The sequence below is a fragment of the Triturus cristatus genome, chromosome 2_2 (assembly GCF_964204655.1).
Source record: "Triturus cristatus chromosome 2_2, aTriCri1.1, whole genome shotgun sequence".
NCBI lineage: Eukaryota > Metazoa > Chordata > Amphibia > Caudata > Salamandridae > Triturus > Triturus cristatus.
In genome coordinates, this window is record NC_140582.1 from 461,535,941 (window position 1) to 461,560,250 (window position 24,310).

The 24,310-nt window shown below is 45.6% G+C and overlaps 1 protein-coding gene across 12 annotated transcripts in view; it reads right to left on the minus strand.

The window, feature by feature from the left end:
- Positions 1–24,310, minus strand: part of BLTP1 (bridge-like lipid transfer protein family member 1) — a 1,988,102-nt gene that overhangs the window by 52,003 nt on the left and 1,911,789 nt on the right. For all 12 annotated transcript variants that reach the window (XM_085641559.1, XM_085641555.1, XM_085641564.1 and 9 more), the window contains 2 exons: positions 22,558–22,752; positions 22,135–22,269 (listed from right to left, as the gene is read on the minus strand). In XM_085641559.1, the coding sequence (XP_085497685.1) occupies positions 22,135–22,269; positions 22,558–22,752 (330 nt within the window). The remainder of the gene's footprint in view (positions 1–22,134; positions 22,270–22,557; positions 22,753–24,310) is intronic.

Genomic DNA, 24,310 nt, shown 5'->3' on the forward strand with positions numbered 1-24,310 from the left:
CACCGTTGGTCAAAATCAGGCTTTGGGCTGGAGTTGGGGGTTTGACCTGAGCCTTCATAGTACATGGCGATGCTATTTCTAAAATAAGGGCATCGTGATCACTATCGTGACGGGGACTGATTTTAAAATCTATCACCTTGTGCCAGGACTTCACATCTAGCATAATATAATCAATAATTGAGGTATGGCCCGGTCTATTAAAGGTAAAATTCCCCGGGCTATCAGATGTGGTGCGTCCATTACATGCTCTTAAAGAGAAGTTTAATGTTAAGGCATGTATCTGGAGAGCTATCGGGGTCCAAGTCCTTACTGGGAAAGTGTTAGGCTCAGGGATGGACCAATATTGGTCCTCTTCATCCATTAGACCTGTAGCCAGACCATCCAGGGGCTCGAATTGGCAGTTAAAATCACTGCCAATAATTACCCCACAATTTAGTGGAATGGATGGGAGAAGCATGTTGAGTTGGTCCAAGGTACTAGACTCTTGGCCCCGGGGCGTCGGGCGTGAGTAAAGATTTATTAAGATTTATTAACAGTATATTTCGTTTTGACTAGAAAGTTAAGAGGACACAAAGAATATCACGAGAGGGATTTTCAATAAGTTTGGCCTCACAGCCTAGATGGACTCCAACCCAAATGGACAGTGCCCCTGAGGGTCTACCTCTCCCCGCATGGGTGGCTGGGATGCTAAAGACCGCGTACCCCGGTCTACTCAACATACAGATTTCGTGGTGTTCAATGAAGAGTCCCCAGTCAGGGTTCTTCAACTTAAATGTTAATCCCGCTGTGTTCCAGGAAAGTATTTTTACGCTTGGGGAGTGCACTGGTGTGACATAGAAGGGGGGTTCGATGGTTTTACTATCTATAATGGATTCCTTTTGGGGAGTTGAGTTTGGGCCGGGATTCAGAAAATGTACATTTCTGACTGTAGAGGAGGCATTTGCATCCCTAAGTGCTGGTTTGCTTAAGTATGTGTCAACAAGGGGTATTTCTAGGTTCAGTTTACACATAAGATCTTGGTTCGGTTTGTCCTCCAATATGATGCATGTCCCCTCCTCTGTAGGTTGAGCTTTACCTTGTGTGGGGTGCTTCTTTGCTCAGTCAATCTACTGCCTCGAGTGGACTGAACCTATTATTCACAGGGATGTTAAAAAAAGGTGGAGATAACTGTGCCTGCGGGGGTGGGAAAAATTGATTGCTCTCTTGAATTGCCCACCTCAGGTAATAGGCTCTTGTGGATACTGGCCTGGGGGATAAAAATAGCCTAAGGGCAGTAAAATGACAGACCTCCCAAGCCTATATATGTGGTGAGCTAGGAGAGAGTTTACAGTCACCTTGTTCCTAAAGTTGATGTCTTTGGGTCTCCAGCCTACCCACCCCACCCTACGAATCATAACGATTTTGTTTACTTCTCTGTTAGAGAACTGTTTGTTGTTGATTAGCCAATGGGTACATTTATTCTTCAAATCATAATAGGATTCCCTAGTGCCTTTTTTTAGTTCAGGAACTCCTGCCAAGATAACTACATAGGGGATTGAGGCTGGGGTAGGCTGATACACGGGAGGGCTGTCCCTACCTCATGGGGTCCCCCCAGTGGCCTGCTCCTCTGCCTGGCCCTCCCACCACTAGGGTAGCTTTCAGAGTTACTGCCTGCCCCTGGGGTGGTAACTATTTCCTTCTGTGCTCCCTGCTTGTACTCCTGTCCGTGGGTATTGTTTCCTTTCCCCACCCCCTTAGGGCTACTGGGTCGCTTACCCTCCTTTCCTGGATATATTTGTGGTGTTTTGTTGGGAGGGGGCGTACTAATTTTTGGGAGCTGGGGGCCAGGTCTTATGTGGGGCAGTGTGTTAGCCAATTCTTTTTCCCTCAAAATCACCTCGATCCTGTCCACCCAGTGTAGACCAGTTTTGCAAGCTTAGCGACCCGATCCCATCAATTTTTTAGTTCGTCCCTCACGATGGTCCTTACTTGGACCTGCATGTCCACTACCACGTCCATGACCCAGGCTGGCTGTTCTGGGCGTCCTTTGGAAGAGAGGCTATGGTCATTTGCCCTTGCAGCAATAGAAGTCTCAGGGGGTAGATCTTTTTGTTTAGGCCCTCTGGTTTTCCCTTTTTTGGGGCGGGCCCCTCCTGTGTGTAGATAGTCCGCCCTACTTTCTACGAAAGGTCTTGTATCGGAGGAGGCGGTCAGTGGCGAACCGGTTAGGTCAAGTGGGCTAGGAGGTGCGGCGAGGATCGGTGTGAGAGAGAGTCGCCTTTCTGTTAGTTAAATTTCATTTGCCACTACGCCAATGGCTCTCTGCAGCATCCAGTCAATTGAAGTTTGCTGGATAGAGGAGGCCAGCAGCGCTGGTGCTGCGTTTGGCTTCCTCGCTCCTGCTCTCCTCCCCATGTTTACAGATGAATCAGGTTAGTGTCCGGTAAAAAATGCACTGGTGGCCTTATGCTACTAACCTTAGTGAACCTTTACAGGGGTACGCTTTCCAGGATCTATCCCGCTCCCCTTCGAGGACTTAGGAGGGTGGCCCAGTCCCGCTGCTGACGGGTGCAGATGGGCCCTCCCTTGGCCCGGGCAGGCCCGCGCTCGCGCGTTCCGCGCTGTGGGAGCCCGCTCTCCTTTTTAAGCGCCTCTGGGCGCTAGCTGGCTGACGTTGGCGGCAGCGGCCGCGAGGGGGGTTTAGACAGGTAGTCCCGGGCTTCACTTCCCCCAGGTTCCGGGCAGCAGGATTCAACAACAAAAGTCGGGCTTCCCGCGCTGCAGGAGCCCGCTCTCCTTTTTAAGTGCCTCCGGGCGCTAGCTGGCTGACGTTGGCGGCAGCGGCCGCGAGGGGGGTTGGGACAGGTAGTCCCGGGCTTCACTTACCCCAGGTTCCGGGCAGCACGATTCAACAACAAAAGTCGGGCTTCCCGCGCTGCAAGAGCCCGCTCTCCTTTTTAAGCGCCTCTGGGCGCTAGCTGGCTGACGTTGGTGGCAGCGGCCGCGAGGGGGGTTGGGACAGGTAGTCCCGGGCTTCACTTCCCCCAGGTTCCGGGCAGAATGATTCAACAACAAAAGTCGGGCTTCCCGCGCTGCGGGAGCCCGCTCTCCTTTTTAGGTCGAGGACTACCGGTCTGCCGAAAGGCAGAACCGGAAGTCGGAGATTTAATGACTTGGAGAAGAGGGGCTTGATCCAGCCCCTCTTCTCCCCTGTTCTCCATTGGCTGGCCTCGTAAATGCTGGCCAGCCACTGGAGAAGAGGTCAGTCACTCCGATCAGGCCCCGTCCTTTTCGGATCGGGGGGGCGTGGTTTTTGCGAAAAGTCTCAGGGAGGAGACAACAGCAAAACACGCCCCCGAATCCGAAAACGACGCTGCCTCGGAGAAAGGCGCACTGCTAGGGCCGCTTCGGAGTGGGACCTGGGCAGAGTGGTCTAGAGAGCAGAAGGTAAGTTGGTAGTGATGGTAGTGGAGACCTATTCTAAATTGAGATCCCTACCACAGCATAGCTTCTGATGGCCCTATCCACTTAATGCATCTGGTAAACGTCGTGTGTGGCATCTTGAAGAGCTTCTGAACACCACAGCCTCGCGAGCTGACTGTTCTTTCAGTTATGTCAGTCCTGCTCGGCAGGAAACTCCCTCATCGCTTTACAGAGCTTGCGGGAGAGCCCGGGGTGCAGATGTGCACTGAGCAGTGAAGAGAAACCCAACACTGAAATTGGACACGGGATGCCGGAAACACCAGCGCCGTCCCAGACACGATCCCTTCCGGGGCAGTCGCTCCCCAGTGGGTGCTGGGAGACAACCGGCCATGAGGCCCCAAACTCGAGCAAAAGTGCAACTCCGGGGACAGTACCGTGAAGTGGGACAGAGGGCATTCCCCACTGATTGCAGCGCTTAGAAACACTTCAAGGAGCAATACGTCCCCCCCCAGAGATAAGAAAGTGGTATATTTAGAAGCATGTTACGTACTGGTTTAGAGCCTCGTTTTAGACGTTAACGCCTGCCGCAGTTATCCGTTCATTGCACGTTCACGATAAGTAAAAAACCTAAAAAGCGGGGTGTACGTCCTTGCGTAATGCTTCTAAAAAGGCTGTCAGAGCCAGCAAGCGGGGCACCCCGACGAGAAGTGGGCGGACCCCACCACACAACGCGCGGCACAGACGGGAGGGAGGGATGCACGCCAGAGGGAACTCGGCCAGGGGCTCCCCGGGACGCGGCACAGCTGAGACTATGACGCAAGTAGCACATCTTCTAAGGGGTGGACCTACATCCACCCAGTACAGTAGTGTCGCGGCTGGACACGCCACTGAGCTGCACATCTGGGGCAGGCAGGCGGGACTTCTCTCACAAGCATATAAGGGAGCCCAGTAGTAATGCACGCAGAGGGGCGTGAAGCACATCGCGGAGAGCACTAGTAATGCGCACAGCGGGGCGTCCATCACTCTCTTGTGGGAAGCACATAGGGGCGTGCACTAGTAACGCACCAGTAACTGCTCTCTTGTGAGAAGCACATCTCGGAGGAATAAGATCAACAATGAGTCAGGGTGGAGGGGCCGGAACACAGGTGGGGATGGGTGGAGGTACTCCTGGGGAGAACACAGCTGGAGCGGGCGGTGATCCATTCCCTACATGGGAAGGCACCGAGGGGAGGCCTGGTGTCCCCCTAAATCACGGCCTCGTGATGAAAACCACCCAGCCGCACGGCACAGAGCGGCAGGGCCGCTTCTTGACATCCTCTTCCTCAGGGAGCAGGTAATGAGTACTGAAAGGTGTGATTGCATAGCAGCAGGCCAGGTAATCAGCCCCCTGATTTCCCTGTAATACCTTAAGAGGCTTTCTACTTCATCAGCAATTTTAAACGTCAAATTTGTGTGTGCCACTCAACCATTAAATTCGATCATTTATGTAGCAAAGAAAATAAAAGTAATTGTCGCTTGCAGATTTTAACTCTCAATGTCTTCAGTCTCTCACATGAACATTTGTGCACGCTCTCTCGGCTCGCGGGTCATCGTTACACAATTCAAGCTGTTTTACCGAGCGCCAGGCACGTTTTACGAAAACCACCCCCTCCCTCACGAACATTTATTTTATAGAACTCTGGTTTCTCTGCCACAATGAACCGTTCTTGGACTATGGTCTCCGCTCTGGCAAACAGTACTTCGACCTCCTTAACTACCTTTTAGGTTGTGGTGCTACAACTCGGCGTCTTGCCTCATTTCCGGTTCTAGTTTTGCGTAGAAATGAATTTTGATGGCAAAATGTGGCATGGAACATTCACCACTCCAACTCGACAGATTAAGAAATATATCCCAAATTATATATAACAGTCGGTAGACGCATGCCTCTACAGTGTTCTCTTATATTTTGAGACCAGAATTGGTCAAGTTCGTATCCTTTCAAAGTTCCCTTTTCAAACAATCATTATCAACGCCAAGTCTGGCCCTGGCACGGTAGTGCGATTTTTGTTTAGTATTAATACAATGTGACACTTCAGACAGCAGTTTCAGCAGAGAGGACAAAGAAGGAATGGGCATGGAATCCAAATACAGAAACTGAAACTTCTCTATCAAGGGGAAACATCACTGCCAAAGTTCAGAGCTTGTGAAAAAGCGACCAGCGGAAATCACTTGCTAGTTATCGTTCGGGGGGGGGGGATAAGCAAAAATTTCGGGGGGGGGGGCTGAATCTTTAAACAGTAGGCAGAGTGGCGCTGATTTCGGGGGTGGGGGGGGCTGAATCTAGGCAGAGTGGAGCTGCGGGGCTTCTTAGAAGGGGTGAAGCAACAGCGAGGCCTCATTAACATGCAAATGGTCTTTTTAAAGACCTGTGAAGTGCTCAGGCGCGGCTTTGTGTCTGCCCGGAAAGCGGTCTCATCCCGGGCTGCCACACACGACGGGGGGGGGGGGGGGGGGCATGAAGCCCTTTGAGTTCAATGGGTGCTGCGCGCCTGATCACAGGTAAATGCGGGAGAGAACGGGGTTGTTGAGCAGGGCCGGGCATCGGTCGTTTCCTGTAGCAAAAGTGCTTCACAGTTAACCTCCCCCATGACCCTCCAGCTGGTCCGACATAATTGCCAGGCCTACTTTGGGGTTCCAGTTCGGACCTGTTGTTGAGTATCCTACCCAGGGCTTTAAGTGGGATACAAAAAAATGGGTGGGGGTGGGGGGCGGTGTTGCGCGGGGCTATACGACTTGTATTTTGCTGTCTCTTTTGTCATTGCATCCAGGCATAATGATACAACAAGTAACATGATACCTACAACAAGTTAGGACTATTGGCTTTGTCAATCGTTGTTAGTTGCATAAGATAAATTAGCAGTAACTGTGGCTTGTATATAATATTGAAAAAGCATCCACTTGAAGCCCTAGTGACACCACGACAATGTTACTGCTCCTGAGTTTCAAAAAGAGACAACAATATAATCATGCAGTGGCTGAACTCGACAGATTAAGAAATATATCCCAAATTATATATAACAGTCGGCAGACGCATGCCTCTACAGTGTTCTCTTATATTTTGAAACCAGAATTGGTCAAGTTTGTATCCTTTCAAAGTTCCCTTTTCAAACAATCATTATCAACGCCAAGTCTGGCCCTGGCACGGTAGTGCGATTTTTGTTTACTATTAATAAAATTTGACACTTCAGACAGCAGTTTCAGCAGAGAGGACAAAGATGGAATGGGCATGGAATCCAAATACTAATCATGCATATTAGTCTGGGCCACTGGCATTTTCCGATGCTGCAGCGTTTTCCTCATAATTAGGGATTTGCCAAACTTCCCAAATAATGCTCGCATAAAAAAATCTCGCTTTTGAGAGTGATTAAGCTATTGACATTGTAAATAACAATGCCGTTTCTTTAAATGTTTTAAAAACATAAACAAAAATAATGTCATGAGCAATGCCAATAGCTCTAACTTTAACAATGCCGAGACCGTTGCATTGTAAATGCTTGTTAAGCGCCTCCGGGCGCTAGCTGGCTGACGTTGGCGGCAGCGGCCGCGAGGGGGGTTGGGACAGGTAGTCCCGGGCTTCACTTCCCCCAGGTTCCGGGCAGCAGGATTCAACAACAAAAGTCGGGCTTGCGGGTACTGCATGGTTCTTGTAGTATGCTTAAAATGTGAAAAATGTTAATCAGAAAAGATTTAAACAAAAAAAAAAAAAAGTAATGGGAGTAGTAACCAGTCACGAATTCGGACGCCAGCACCCTTCTCTTTAAAGTGCTCCAGGTCAAAGTCTACCATGTTTCTGAAGAGACAGTGCCATCAAATGGCATGTCTATAACTGATGCTTTGATAGCACAGGAGATGGGCGGTCCCAAACAGGGCCTGGCCCAAGTGCCCGAAAGGGTGTCAGTAAGTGCCTCGTAGAAGGGTAACAGTGGCTCAGTGGACGCCTAAACAGTTTGCAATACTTCCAATTAGTACATTAATTTTAACTGCCATGGTTGGCAGTTGTGAGTCTAGTACTTCAGCTGCCCTTTGCAATAGGACAGCGAAAGAAACACTTTACTCTGTGGAAGAACCTAGGATAGACACACGGTCCTTATCAGACGAAGTGTCAAACCCACTTGCATCCAGTAACTGTTCCTAACAGTTATCATCATCATGCTGGGGAACGTACTTGTCCACCCCTTCATAGTTGTCATTGTCAGAATCCGTGCAAAAAAGATTTTGTAACACCTGTGCCCTGCTAGGACATAAGGACAGGGTTGCACACTGGTTGATGCCGGGTGTAACTTCGGTCAAGTTCATGGCAGATTCAGTTACGAGTTGGATACATCTTCCCCCAGCATCAATGGCATCTGCGTCAGCATCGATGCGAACCAGACTAGCACAGTTGGTGGTGCCAGACCCAAAGTGGCACCAGAGGTTGTTCCGGACCCGATGTGGACCGAGGAGTAACAGATAGCGCTGAGGGTGGACTCGTCAGTGGAAGTACGACAGAAGGCCCATGCGGGTCTTTGGGGCCCAAAGGAGTGCAAGAGGGAGCCAATAAAATGCTGAATATCTGCAGCATATCCTCCTCACTTAAGACTTTTAGTTGCTGCAATGATGCAGACGGGCCAGGAAAGTCAAGGTGTGTTGTGATCCGCGCTGGAATTGGCTCCGATGGAGATTGGCAGGGAGCGAGACAGCGAGCCTGGTTGACACCCTTATGCCATCTCTAGAGTTCGAGAGTGGCAGGAAGGTGCATTATACAGAATCTTTATCTTTCTTCTTCGACTTACCCAGAGACTTCTACCTCGATTAGGACCTGCCAAAGGTATAACTTAAGGAGCGGTACCAAGACCTTCGTTTTAACTTTGACTGATCAGGAAGCGGAGACTTCTTGTGCTTGGTGAGGTTGAGTTTGGCTTTGCATTTCTGTATAGCTTTCAGGTTCATCTGCACGAATTTGCCACGGGTCTTTGGGTAATGATCGGGCCCCTGGCACCACAAACCTACTTTGTGCATATTTGTCAAAGACATTTGCTTACAGCAGTCTTGGCACGGTTTGAATGCTGTTGTTTTAGGGCAGGGGTCTCAACCTATTCTGTATAAAGAGCTACTTATAGTTAGTGAAAATCATCCCAAACTACTAATATGATTAGTGTTGTAATAGTGACCGCATAATACAAGATGACATTAGTGGCCACCCATCCAAGTTATCAGCAGTGATAACCTCAGTGCATCAGGCAGTGTTGCCAGCAGTAAAATAAAAATAAAATATCTCTGTTTGGAATGCTTCTACATTGGTAATACAAAACAGTCATAGCTGCAATGCACCAAAGTAATAATAAGTCTCTGCAACACTGCATGACTTAGAACTCAAGATCAGTTTTAAATAAAACATAGCACAATGTTCATTTGTAAAGCACGCATTCACCCTGATGATTATGTTGGAGAAGAAATAACAATGCTTATTGTTACCCAAGTCATTGATGGCAACTGTTTAATTGGAAATTCAACAGTTTTTCTACAAATATCAGCTTATAGAGCCTTGAAAAACACACTCTGATCAAAAGACGAAAGAGAAGCTCCAGATCTGCACCTCATGGCACAGAAAGAAAGGAACTGACATCAGCAATCATGGATGGCACTAATATGCAGCTCCGCACATCACTTCAGGAGCAGAGCTGCATAGGCGCGGAGCTGCACGACGCCAGCAACCAGCTTGCAGTTACTGCTGAAAAGTTTCCGGATACAGTCTGACACTTGAGGGACCTGCGGTCATAACTATTTATCACAATTGGGACAATGTGACCTAATAGAAGCCCATTCCACAGAAGGGGGAAGGTGGTGAGGAATCGGCAGCTAGAAGGAGTACCCCCAGAAAGAGTGTTACTCACTTTCTGAATTGATACCAAAAAGGTACCTGAAGAAAATTGGTAGGCTTGAGGAGTGGACTTCACACCAAATAGTGCAAGAACAAACATGTCACTCCCTGCAGACCTGAGAATGAAGGCACTTGTGCTTGGTGAAGGTATGGGCGGAAGTCCATGTGGTTGCCTGGTAGATGTCCAACACAAGTACTCTTCCAGTCAAGGCTGTAGTTACCTCTTTAGCTCCTGTGGAGTGAGCCCTAATGTACCTTCATGTTGCTCCTTTTTGGTCGAGGCACAGCACAGATTGATATACAGGACGATCCATCAAGACAAAGTCTATTTCAGGACAGCCCTTTCCTTCTACTCACCGACTAATCCAACAAAGCGTCAGTGGTCCACCTGGTGCTCCTTAGTCCTATCAATGTAGAAACTAAGGACCCACTTAGGCTACAGCTGGTGATGCTTCTCCTCCAGGAAGCATAGCAGGTTGCCACACATGGACAGGTGATACCACCTTTGGGAGAAAGGATGCTTTATTCCTAAGCACTGTTTGCCCTGAAAGAAGGCAGTATATGGCGAGTGCACAGGCAAAGCTTGTACATCACTGATGCGCCAAAGTGATTGGCGCAAGGAAGACAGTTTTAAGAATCAATAATCTTAGGGCACACAGCATAGGTTTAAAAGACACATTGAAAAGGTAAGAACCAAATTAAGGTCCCACTGCTCAAATCGGCAAGATGATGCCTCCTGAGCTTGTCAGCTCTGATGTTTAGAGACTCCCCCCACTCCCTCCCAGGTAATTGACCGTCGAGGCTATCCCATGAAAGTCTAACCACTTCCAGAGTCTAACAGCCTGCAGCACAGCGCACAAGACACAACACTGTCCTGCTTGTTCAAGAATGTCATGGTGGTCAGGTGGTCTCTCAGAACCTGAACAGACCTGCCCCTGATTGAAGGCACAGAATACCTTAAGAGCCAGCCAGATGGCATAAAGTTCCAGGAGGTTGATGTGGTGTTTCTGTTTCACCTGATCTGATCTCTACCTCAGCCAAATGTCCACCTCCCAGCCCAGAAGTGCATACATACATTACAAGCATGAGCTTTGGATCGGGCAAGTAAAACAGTCTGCTGCAAGTTAGGCTGGAATCAGTATTACACCACTGAAAGTCCTGGGTTGGCTTGTCCAAAACCGAATGTTGTCATAAAGCACTATCAGTGTTAAGCCTATTGAAGGGGACAAACTGAAACCACCAACATCACCTTAGTTAATACCAAGGGGGCTGAGGTGAGAACAAAAGGCAGTATGTTGAATCGGTAGTGTACAGACCCCACAACAAACCATAGGAAACGCCTGTGGGACTGCAAGACGGGTACATGAAAATGCGCGTACTGAAAGTTCAAGGACACCCTCTAATCTCCAGGGACCAAGAACATCCAAAGTCCCCCGGTCATTCTTGAGCACCAAGAAGTATCAGTAGCACCCTCTGCACTTCTCCATCTCAGACACTCCATCTCCCCTCTGGCAAACAGGGTCACACTGAGGAGAATAAAAAAAATAGTGATGACGGATGCTTTTATACATCTCAACCACTGGCAAATATTTGGGCCACATTTCATTGAGCCAGGTACTTTGCCAATACTGCTGTTAGAATTGCGGGCAGGAAAGCGTAACTTTAGTGAATGGGCTGTGGCCTCAGTATCCTTAAAGCACTCCAGGGCAGAGTTTGCTTTTTCACCACAATGCTTGTCTTAGTCAAATGGCATGTTCATTAATAATTCCTGAATGTCCCGGAAACTCTGGTACCACGCATCTAAGCATGCCAATGAAAACAATACTGATATTGATGGCACAGCCAGCACAGACCCTGGTATCCAAATCTGACCATCAGATACATTTTGCTGCCTTCTGACCATCATGCATCATCTGTGCGAAGAAGTTAAAAACTCCTCAGGAAAGGTGGACAAGAACTTGTTTGCCATTTCACAGCTAGCATATCGAAATAGGCCACAAAACACACCGCGTTCAGGGACCTAAGGACGAAACTTGTGAAGAACAGTTGGAAAGGCACTGGCATTCACCTTACTACTTGCTGCCTGATTGACTCGACTCTTCAGTGTCTGGTGCTGTGTTAAGAAGCCCAGATTCCCAAGGGCTGACCTGCAGTATTAAGAACTGGACTGCTCACTGAAAGCAGTGAGCGTGCTTTGGCCTATGTCCCCATTACAGCCTCCGAGTGAGCCTCAAAGAAAGGCAGCAAAGTCTCAGAAGAGGAAGGACCTGCCTTCCAAATTTCAGTACTGTAGTAAGCTACAGTAGTTAAATGTAACTCCAAGGTCTTCATGACACTGCAGACAACCACAGCGAAAAAGGCACTTTCCTAAGTAGAGGGGTCCCAAGGGCAACTCTAAATATGTCTCACACTAGGTATCCAGATCGCTAGCTTTTTGAAAGTCAAAATACAGTTCAGCATCAGGACAGTGGTGGGGAAGAGGTGGAGGGGTTAAGGCTGGTGAAGCAAATTGCCAGCATCCTCATCATTGTCGTTGGTAGTATGTTCGAGCACCTGGGCTTCATTGAAGTCAAATTTTGAAAACTACCTCCAGCCTTAGATAGACTTGGCATGGAGAGTCCTCCCAGGGCATAGGTTGTGCCTTAATTATTTCAAAGTGCAACGCAGACCAATACCTAGATGAATCTTGCTTCAGATCAGGCACTGGAGTCAGACCAGATCCAGCGCCTGTGAAGGGGGTGTCAGCACTGAACTGTCGTAGCCTACAGCAGGGTTGTGCAGGTGCATCCTGACATTAGCACAGGGTCAGGCAATGGCTGAGTGAGGTCAATCAATGCTAAGGAAGAACCCACTAATGGGAGTTTGTCTGGAGGCCCCAGAGAATTCATGGCCACAAAAGTGCATCAGAGGGTCTCTCAACTGTGTGAAATAAATGCAGCATTGCCTCCTTTTAGGCCTCAAATTGTTGACGATGGCCTGGGGAATTCAGGGAATATCTGCTCCAGCCTCTGAATTGGTTTGTTTTTAGGCGATACAGGCGATACAGATAGTCAGGTCTTTTAAACGCTGACTGCATGACTTCTCAATGGATTGGGAGCAGCTGCAATATAAGTTGTGAATGGTCTTTGAATTTGTCCTGAACTTACCGGAGGATGAGGACCTGGACCCTGAGCAGGGACAACCCATGAATTTCCTCTGGGATTTACCCCGATCCTTGTGTTCTGTGACATACATCTTTGGGCTCCCTAATGACCTTCGGATGCATCATGTAAAACTTGTAATAGGACTTCGAATCATGCTTGAAGCCTAAGCACCAAAGAAAGAAATCATGTGAATCTGTGGACATTTACTTTCTGCAGGAGCAGCACAGTTTAGAACTGCCTATCTTCATGGGAGACATAGTCCTTGAATACTGTCTGATTTCTAATTTGGAAGTTCGTTAACCCAGAGTAAAAGTTGAAACCAGAGCACCGGATCCAGGTTGAAGGGTGTGGAAAAAGAGGACCTGATGTCAGTACAGAGGTGTGATCTCAACATGTGGTTCCATGTCACATCTGGAGGAGGGAAAGAACTGAAGCAGAGACTTAAGGTGCCACCTGCTGGTGAGCTGGAGGTGTTACATGAAAAAGTTCCAGATCCAATTTGCCTCCTGGAGGATTCAAAAGCTAAGGTTTAAGAAGTATCAATTAGATTAGAGCCATTTCATGTTTGTAGCTGTTGTAAAGAGGTTGACCTGAAGGAAGCTCCATCTTGCAAAAAACTGATCTGAGTCCACCTGAGTGAAACTCGAGCATGTATTTTACCCAGAGCTGCCTGCTCAGGAAGTCTAACACCTTATTCTTCTTCCCACCCAGAAATGTACTGACAGATTAATTACTCAGTCTATGTCCCATTGTCAGAACTCTCTAGCCTCCCATAAAAGGATGACAGGAACGGACTCTTCCCTGTTTATTTCAGAGTGCATGACAGTCATGTGAGGTTTGGATGCTGCTTCTCCTCAAAGTGGGGTAAGAACACTCTAATAGTTAATTTTATTGAATTCAACTCCAAAAGACTGATGTGAAGCTAATGCTCCTTCTCAGGCCAAAGCGTGATGAATGTTAAAGGAACCAGGTGCGCTTCCAGGTCTTGCAAAAAAGCATCAGTCACTAAGGTGATCTGAGGCCCCTTGAGACGAAGGGAAGAAATTGCCTACCATTGCAGAAGCAACAGGGTGGCAGTGTCCAGTTGAACGTGACTTTGCATGTGGCCACAGAACTGATTAAATTTGCACTGCAATGGACAATGCTGAAGCAGTTTCGTGGGAAGCTGCACCTGTGGCATTCAAAAGATACCTGAAGTCATCATGCTTGGCACCCTTACTATCGCTATGGCTGCCAACCAGGTAACTAAGAAAATGTCGTCATCATGAGTTGTATGTGTAGCAGATGTTCCAGTTGCATTCATTTGCCAATTAACCAGAACCATCCAAAATAACTGAAGCTGTTGGATAGGAATCAGGCTAGGTTTCTCTTGAAGGGCTAAGAAGCCAAGACTGTACGAACGAGTAGCAGACGGATTCTGATGAAGAGCATGCAAGGAACATGCCTTCAGGAGTACATGTAGATAAGGATGCTCTGCTGATGAAAACGGGCCACTATTTCCATTAGTTTTAGGAAAGCTCTCTGACCTGGGGTCAGTCTGAACGAGAGCACTAAAAACTTAAAGTGTAAGTCTCCCATTGTGAATAACAACTATTGACTTTGCTAGAGAGTGATGGATACATGAAAATCCAGTGAGACTAGTCAGTCTTGAGATTTCAGTGCTGACAGAAAAGTTGAAGAGTGATTATCTTAAACTTTTTCCTATTGAAGAAAAGGATGAGAAATTGGAGGTCGAGAACTGGCCTGAGACACCCAGTCTTTGTGCGTGCTACGAAGAACCTCGAGTTGTATCCCTACCTATCTACATGTGAGGGACCAATTCTATGGCTTATTGGAATAAAAAAGAGGTGATCACCCATATCAAGATGTTGGCATGGGAAGAAGGATGGTCAGGGGAGAAAGGCAAATAATACAAGCACCCAAGAGTCTGAATTTATTTTCTCTCTTCAAGGACAAAAAATATCTTCAATGTCCTCTCCGGATGTGCAAGGTGCATGAAAGAGGAGTCAAAGAGACTTAGTATTTGTAGGTGTCAAATAAGTGGAGACCTGCTCCTATTTCTTGTTAGCTGCATTTGCAGCTGGCTTAGAATGATCTTGTGTCAGCCAGGAGTTGGAACCTGTTTTTGATTTGTAAGATGAATGACTTCTCAATCTTGGGGCCCTATAATTCTGCCACATATAGGTGCTGTCATCCTGATGTTTTGCACTCAGGTTCTCTGCGTGTCAGCTTCACAAGGGCGTTTACTAAATAACGATCACCGCTAATGTCTGCTCCTCTCCTCAAGCAGGCTTTCTGTAGTGAACGTCTCAGGTGCCACTTACCATCAGGTGATCAACCCGTTTTCTATCTCTGCCATTGAGTGAGAACCAAGTTAGTTTGTGAATATCATGGTGGGGAAAGAGTTCCTCATATGACTAGATCATTTGGGGTGCAACATTCGAATAGTCCTTTCCCATGGCTCTGTCATGGTTCGTGTTGTCATTTTCCACTTTTTCATTCACGCCTCCCATCACAATCTTCAGGTGGTGATTTGGCGGCTTCAAGAACAGATTGAAACTGTTGGTGGAATACATCCTAGACTATTTCTTCTGCTTCATTTCGCACTAGATAATGGTGGTGTTGATGTGTCAAAATAGCTGAAGAGTAGTGAAACATGTCAGGGGACCAAGACAAGGAAGAGGAAAGAATGGATAAGACAAGACACATGGCAAGCTACTGAAGCTAGGAGGGTGACAAAAAAGAAACTCATGAAGGTCAAATATGAGAGGCTGCATGGAGAAATACAAGCAGCTGTACATAGAGGCAAATAGAGCAATCAAAAGAATGACAAGAGAAGACAAAAGGGCTCACATGGATACCTTGCCAGCCAAGCAGAGGAGACAGCAAGAAGAGGAGAATGGTGGAAGGTCTTCAAGGTCATGAAGAAACTCATTAGTAAATCCTGTACAAAATAAAACACTCCTATCACAGACAAGCAAGGGAGACTACTCACAACAGAGAGAGGAGGAAGCACGCTGAGAGAACCACAAAATAGTCTTGAATATAGTAGTACCAACAAGCAAAGCAGACATCCAAGAAGCAGAGACTGACTTGGATGTGAACACCACCCTATCACAGAAAGAAGTAATTGTCACTGTTATCCGATCTTTCAAAAACGGAAAAGCTCCTGGCCTACACAACCTGAATGCAGGAATGCTTAAGTCAGACCCTAAAACATCAGCCAAGATCCACCACAATTTACAATAATTGGGGGGGGTCGACTTGTGGGGGAAGGGAGTTGCGGCATGGAAGGGATAAAGTACCAGATGACTGGCATCATCATTAAGATTCTAAAGAAGGGAGCATAACCCAAATGTACCAACTGGCATTGAATCAACTTAGCAATTGACTGGGTGATGTGAGGCACAACTGAGGACCAAGCCAGAGGCATCACATGGAACTTATCCTCTACACTGGAGGACCTTGACTAAGCAGATGACCTAGACTTGTTCTCATACACATAAACGTATGCAGGAAAAGAAGCCTCACTTCGACATCTGTGCAAAGCAAGTAGGCCTGAAGATCAACACAAAGAGAGCAGAAGTCATGCCACTCAACATCCCAAACCCGTAACCAATTAAAATGGACAGAGAGGATCTAGCCATGACTGAAGAGTTCATCTACATAGGGAGTAAAATTAGTCATGCTGGAGGGGCAGGCAGTGACATCAACAGCAGACTAAACAAGGCCAGAAATGCCTTCAGGATGCTGAACAATGTGTAGAGGACATCTCAGCACAACACCACCACCAAGCTGAGGCTTTATATTATGCAGATTTGTTGAGTGTACTATTACCCAGGAGGGTTTTCTCGTGCTGGCCTGTACCAGAGCTACTTTCTTTCCACACTCTTGTATGGATCAGAATGCTGGTGGATGTTTAAAAGTGATATCACCAAACTCTTGACATTTTCTGGCCCGAACCATCTCCAACCAGGAACTGCTTGCCAGATGCAAGCAAGAGAGCATGGATACTATTATTATGAGAAATATATGAAGATGGATAAGACACACCATCAGAAGAGAACAAGACTCCATCACAAGAATAGCTCTCTTTTGGAACTCAGAAGGCAGACAGAAGAGAGGTAGGCCAAAGAACACAAGGAGGCAAACTGGGGAGACCGAAATGAGGACCCTTAACCACAGTTGGGGCATCATACAGAAACTTGCCCAAGACAAACAGAAGACGAGGTCCTTCATTGCCGCCCTAAATGCCAGTTGGCATAACGGGCAGTAAGTAAGAAGTGGAGGAAAAGGAAGACAGCTGCCAGACCCTGCATTTGAAATTAATGGAAGGATGTTGCTGCTATTGCAGGTTGGACTGCATCTCTTTTGACGGATAGATTAAAATGGTTTGAAGTAATGATGTACCGACTGAAGGGTCAGTGCCTTAGTTATATTAGAGTAATAGTGTGGTAGACATTGCCTCTATTTCAAATCCCCATACTGCACATTTGAAACTGAAATCATAATTAACGCACTACTGCTCTAACATAATTAATGTACTGCACCACAGTGTGTACTTCCTAACCTTAAAGTCTGAATCTTCAAGACATAAGGATGATATCAAATATGAATATTATTGACTGACTTGCTTCTCTGATCCAACTGCTAAATTACTAGGTTACAGACAAACTTTAATCCATTTAAGAAGCAACAATCAAAGCAGCATCTTCTAAAAAAGAAGTCTAACAGATGATAGGACTTAAACTACTAATTTGAAATTAAGAAAAGAAAATGGAGATCAGATGTAAGATAGAAATCATTATAAAATCCAAAGGTGTCTCTTCTGGTCATATATTATTAAATTAAGGCATCAGCAGGGCAAGTGCCAAAAAGGTCACCTGTGCTAATTTGTTTGTAGATGTTCCTTCCCAATTTTGCACATCAGATGTTGCCTATGTTGCAGTGACTCTCTATTAGTGATGGGTGGCACCTCATTAAACTCCTTCTTCTGGAGGTGTACAACTTTTTTTTTTTTAACACACTTTATTGGTGACCGCTGTATACCATGTACTTTCAAAATATAAACATTCAAATACAGTCTTTTGGTTTTCTCCCATCATATACATCCCCATGCATTTGTACATATCAATCTGGTCTCTCCTATCGTGCATTAGAGGGGAGTCCTATAAAGGACATTGTTAGTCTGTTCTCATTTTCCAACCACTAATGTATAGGCAGCGTTACATCCATAACTTGAAATAGTGCATTGTTTAAGTTCAACCCCCAACTATTCTCCCTCCCGCCCTCCTATCCCACCCTAACCCTCTCCTGGTCAGTCGAACTGCCACTTTGTCAGTGATAGCAGGGAGTCACTATAGGAGCGTCTTCTCCGGGGTACCATGTACTGGTCAGATTCACAGCCTCCCTGTTCCTCGAGCCGCACAGGCACGAGTGGACTCACACTCTTCGCTTTACAATGACATAGTGTCTTGTGTGGGGGCCAGGTCCAGTGCTTCCAGCGCAATCAGCGTGGCCTCCCAATCTAGGGAGATGTGTTGCTTCCTCAGCCCTCTCTCCTCCTCTCTCCGAATAGCCGCCCCCTCTGCCCTTCCCCACTGGAGCACGTCAGCCTGCCACACCGTGACCGCTGGGCATCTGGGAGACTTCCACCTCATAGTGATCACCCTAATTGCTAAGATAAGGGCAAGGTCCACAAACCTTATCCGCGCCTTCTGTACTTTGGAGTGTCTGCGAAGGCCCACCAGGCAATTCAGGTCGTCTGGGACCGGTAGGTGTGTCACTGTAGCTAGGGAGTGTCGCACCCCCTCCCAGTAGTCCCGCAGTCGAGGACAGGACCATAGCATGTGGATAAAGCCCGCCTCATCTTCTCTACATCTGGGGCAACTATGGGGGGAGTCCGGGAACATACGGTGGAGTCGTTTCGGCGTAAAGTACGATCTATGCAACACCATCGTCTGTATGAATTTAAGCCGTGCGTTGAGCTACACTTTTTTGGGATGCTCCAGAATGCATTGCCATGCTTGGTCTGTGATCTCCGCCCCGGAGTCCATCGTCCATTGCTCCCTAAGGGAGGTAAGAGCTATTGCTGTGTGTGCTCGTACTCCAGTGTATAACCAGCGCACTAAATGTCCCCCAGGTCCCATGTAGTATAGGAGGTGTACTAGGGTGTGCTGTGGGAGTTCAGTCCTCTGTGGGGCCCAAGTGGCTCTAATGTAGTGTGGAGGTGTACAACTTATGTAAGACATTTTTGGAGAATGCTAGGGCTGCAAGTTGGTACTGGGCCTGGCAGCACTGACCTCAAGGAAGGCTTTGTAGGGGAGACAAGCTTTGAAAGGAGCAGAGGAAATCTTCAAACGTGGAATAGTTGAGTTTGTGTTGCACAAGCAGCTGGCATTGAACCTAAAGTCAAAGTTGGTGCTCTCGGAACAGTTCAATCTAAGCACATGCAACACTGGGGGTCGTAGCAAATATGGCAATCATAGTCTCCTTAAAGACCTGATCCTCTTCAAAGGATGAACTCACCATGGAGAATTTCACCAATGATGAAGCCTCCTAGACAGGAATAGACACAAATAAGGAGGAAGAATACTTCCTATTCTTGCCATGTTAGGAGGGCAAAGCCTGTGCTCTTTTTATGTGTGATCTGAATGCCTTCTGGACTATGAGCGACTTCAGGAGCGAACATGTATACAAGTCCTTCCTCCATAGGAGGACCTAGAACTCCCTTTCAACAGCTACACCATGGCTTTGGCCTTTCTCTCACAGACAGCCTGAGGGTGGTTTGAGCTCAAATGAGTGATCATTTCAGATACCCGACTCTTCGGACCTCTCATTGATGGGCTCATCCATTATGCCCTTTTGTTAAATTGATATCCCTTTGATCTTGTATATACAAGTAAGTGACCGAATGGCACATATAATATGTAATTTCTACACAGGGTCCTTTCTATTTGCTTATATTCTTTCTTTCTGCGTTTCTTTCTTTAGATTTATAGAGCCCTTGCTCTGTCCTGATGATGACCTCAGACTAACAGATGTCAAAACGATTTCGACAATAAGACTTAAATTAACTCCTTCTATGCTAAATAAGTTATATGTCTTTTTAAGTGATGCACCATTCGTTTTTTCTTGTACCGCACCCCACTGCACCTTCTTTTCACCAAAAATCATGAGCACTAGTTCTTGTTAATTGACAGTATATAATGCAAAAATTCTTAGCAAATAAAACTGCCTTTTTGCTAGAAAAAAATAGTTTTCTTTGACTCTGTGTACATTACTTGTAAAAAAAGATTTATAAATGCATTTTGTTTCCCGGCTGGTGAAACTCCAAAATAGATTTATTTCCCTGTGAACTATTGTTTATACTAACTTTTAAGAAACCTAAGCACTATAGATAAATCTTATTTGGATCCATACTCAACAAAAGAAACAGTTGATGGACGGAAAGCTGGACAATGCAAACATTCACCCCCAGTCACAAGGATCTGGGTTTAATCCATCATTCTTTTTCTCACCACACCACCCCAGTTTGGACCCAGCCATATGCAAATCAGTCTTGACCCTGTTCATTGTGGGAACAGTCCAGCCCGAACTGCCAAGCCAGGTCCTCCCTGGACCGGAAACAAGCATCCTGGGATCGGTTTCAGGGCATCACCCTTCATCAGCCAGGCTAGCTTGAATCCAGTGGTGTAGTGAGCACGGGATCCATGTCTGGGCATACCCTTCCCACTTTGATAAAGCAGGCCAATTGTGATCCCATTAGAAATCGCTAAATGTTTCTGAGACACAATAGTACATCGTATTTTGCGACTTTCTAATTGCGAATCGTTTAAGTCGCAATTAGGCACTTGCAAAATGAAGCGGTCTTGCATGTGGCCCCTAGTACTGTATGTAAGGTAGAACTGGCTTGGGTGAACCGATCTGTTCTTGTCAGGCCGACAGATTCGATCTGACTATGGTGGTTAACGTGTAACTCTGTTAATAGTTTTACACTATTTTCTTAGAGTCTCTCGTGGCTCACAGTCGGTCAATGTTTTAATATGTTGTTGTGTTATGTTTTAAATATTTTATTGTTTGGCACATGCAGCCCTGCATGTGACAATGTTTACATTGGTAAACTTGCTTCCATTCCACCGATCTTTATTATACCGTGTTCTGGAGCGTTGCTGTCATTACACTGTGAGCAGCTGGAGGTGAAGGAAGGAGTCAAGAAACTATCTTCATTGTATTGGTGTTTCAACTTCAATTAAATTATTTTGGATTAACACTGTCTGGACTTTACAAATTTGGCGACGAGCTGTTGGAACACCTAGAACCCACGGAGGATTCATTTCCACCTTGTTTGGATTAACTGATATTTTGGCTTCCAGAGGATAGCATCTTGCTGAAATGTATTGCTGCAATATTTTTCAATTACTGGTACCCCTTTGGATACATTCACTTATAGGACGGAATCTGCATCATATACATACTGGATTTCAAATTGCATCTACATAAGGTAATTTCTTCATCTTTTCATGGATATACTGAGCTGCCTATGAGAAGCATTTTTCGAACGTGTATTTTCTCGTGCGCGTGTGGAGTCCAGACTGTTTTTTTTCCTTGCGTATGCAGCGTTCCTTGATGCTTACATGCTGGTAGAATCCTAGCACCTTGAGCATCCAGACGTTGATTGATTGATTGATTGAGATGTCTCCTTCGCGTCTATTCTTGCTGTGCGTGCCGCCATTTTGGGATGGCTGCGCTCTATATGCCGGCAAAAAGTTCTCTGTACTGGGGTGAATGTATGACATTGTTCTGCATTCTGTCCATCAATTGTTCTTTTTGCATTTGTCACCCCGATTGGGACGGGTATGCCCAGACGTGGGTCCCGTGCTTTCCATGCCACTGGAGTCAAGCTATCCTGGCTGATGAGGGCTGATAGCCGAAACCGGTCCTAGGTTGCTTGTTTCCAGTCCAGGGAGAACCTGGCCTGGCAGTTCGGGCTGGACTGTTCCCATTAGATGCAGGGTCAAGACTGATTTGCATATGGCTGGGTCCAAACTAGAATGGCATGGTGAGCAAAAAAACGATGGATGGGGGTATCCATTCGAAGTGCTGATGCTCATAAAACATTTCAATGTTTTCTAATCAAGGTGTGGGGAAATAGTTATCTTAGCTGCCTAGCCAGTAATACACAATAAAACACAACCCTGGCATAGCCTTTCAATAACTCGGAGCCCCTTACCCTTTTCATATAAAAGATTGATTTTCTGAACTAATCTGTCTCCGAAACTTAAGGTTGGGTATTTTCATTATTCCATTTAGGGTTCTCGTTACTTTGGGAATAAAAGTAAGTAATGCATTCAGATCAGAGCAAGAACTTCTTAAATAAATCGTTTTGAAGTGAAAAACAGGAATGGAGCATTACAATTTGAAAAACTAAGCACACCATTAAAAAATAGTATCCTGGCAGTTTAAAAAAAAAAAGAAAAACAATTTTAGAACTCATTTTAAAAATACAAAGAGATACACAATTAATGGAATTTGGGTGTACAGATTACTTTAAAGAAAAAATGTGTGTGAAAGGAATATCCTCGTTTGAAAAAAGACAGTTATATGATAGAAACATCTGATAACCAAGCTGCAAGACAGCAAATAATAAAACGTCAGCAAATAATAAAACGTCAAGGTCATGTAATTTACCTTTCTCTTTTTCTTTCAGATAGGCAGACACCAAATCATGTAAAAACATAATTAGTTCAGCATCCATTGTAACACAAATGTGGTCCGTGAACTCAGTGACCACACTGCACTCCACTGTTGGCTTACTGTTGGCATCTGTAGTAACAACACAACATGACATGGAAGAAATCAAATGCACGCTTTCATGATATGATTTATTTTTGTATTTTTATATCCTTTATAAATGCCTGTGGGTTCTTATATGTTTATTATTGTGACTGTTTTAAATCCACTATGAGCAGCTGCCATTTGACGAATCGAGTTCAATTCATGGTCAACTGATGCATGCATCACAGAGTAAATAATGGGAAATTAAAACCTGGGCTTTGAAAAGTCACCTTATAAAGTGACTCTGGGTAGCAAAATTACAGTTTTTGTACATACCTTGTAACAGAGGTTCCTGTGGTTGTTGAACATGAATTGATTTGAAGTCCAGCTGCATCCTTGGCAAAGCAAAAATAGTTTCAGTTTCATGGTTGTAACTAGTACTACCTCGAAATCCGCTTATCAAGTTAGAGTTTTTTACTTCTGTGGTGCACTCTGTATCCTTGGCATCAACATTTCGAAGCAGGTTAAGCTCTGTTGGAAATTTACAAATATTGTCACTTATGGCAGCAATACGCTCATAGAAACAGACATTGTACACTTACATCTGATATTAATGAGGAATTTGAACTATTTTTAATCCTTCCTTTAGTACATTAGACACGTTTTTCTCCAATAAAATAATACAGAGAATGTCACAAAAATGATACAGACCAATTCTAAATATTGTAGGCTGTCACACCATTTACTAGAGAGAAAAAAATGTATCTGTACAAAAGCGTTCTCGACCCATTTGTGGCTAATAAGTGAGGGTGTTGTCCGAACAGTTAACAGTCGAACAATCTGATCAAGTTACTTACCGTCTGTGATGTTTTATCTGGTAGAGACAGGATCTAGCCACAAATGTGTTACTTTAGAATCCTCCCAAGACACAAGACTGGTTCCGGAATTTTTTTCCCACATCACAGCCGCGCGCCAGCAGAGGACGTTGCGCGACTCTGAATCAACATTGTTCACTGGCTGCAACGTCGACGGAGTCCATATAACTCCATTCGCTGACGCGCTGATGTCAGTTTCTTCCATAACCATTTTCTGCACTCAAAACTCGGAGCCACCTATAGAAGCTGGGAATTGAACAGTGTGCCAAAAACAAACAAAAGGCACAAAAGTGTCAAATAACTATTAAAGTTGTAACCATAATTCAGTATATGAATATCCTAACACCAACCTCGAGACGAAAGAGAGCCCATATATGTAATAAAAAAGGGATTCTTACTGACCTTCTCGCACTCTTTTTTTTTTTTTAAACCAAAATAATGGAGACCCAATAGGACTCAGTTCACAGAGTGGGGAGGATGGGCTGGTCCTTAAGGAATCTGCGGCTAGATCCTGTCTCTACTAGATAAAGAATTACTGAAGGGTAAGTAACTTGCTCATCTGATAGACATATCTAACCGCAGATTCCTTACTGTAGATTGAAGTGCCAAAGCCATACCATCGGAGGAGGGTCTGCGAACAATAAACATGAAAAGTCTCTTACTATGAGGAACCCAGCCCAAAATAAAAGAGAGAGAGAAGACAAGAAATGTATAATAACGCAGGTGTGCAGATACATATCCTATCTTATAGAGTCCCCAAGAAGGGGCATAGGTAAATAAAGTTGCAAGACTCTTAAACCACTGGAATAATATACCCATGTCAGAAAGACAAGACTGTCTTAAGATCTATTTTCACAATAACTGTGGTCAGAACCCCAGTAACAAAAGTCAATAAACACATGGTAAAGATATCACACATGTCAATAAGACTTTTTAAACAATCACATGGTTATATAATCAAATCCGGACAGGATGTTCAAACCTATGAACGCAGAACAGCCAGCCGTGCTGCTGACCCATACCTGTAAACCACCTATGGACTGGACTGCTCCATAAAAACACAGAGAAAATCCATCCTCTATGGAGAAAACACATTTTCATATAATAGAATCATCTAAGACAAACATATCCCTCTATTGACATAGAAGCAGTCCTTCCATAGAAAAAAGAACCAGAGATATACAAGGACCTCTAGGACATCTCTTATATACAAA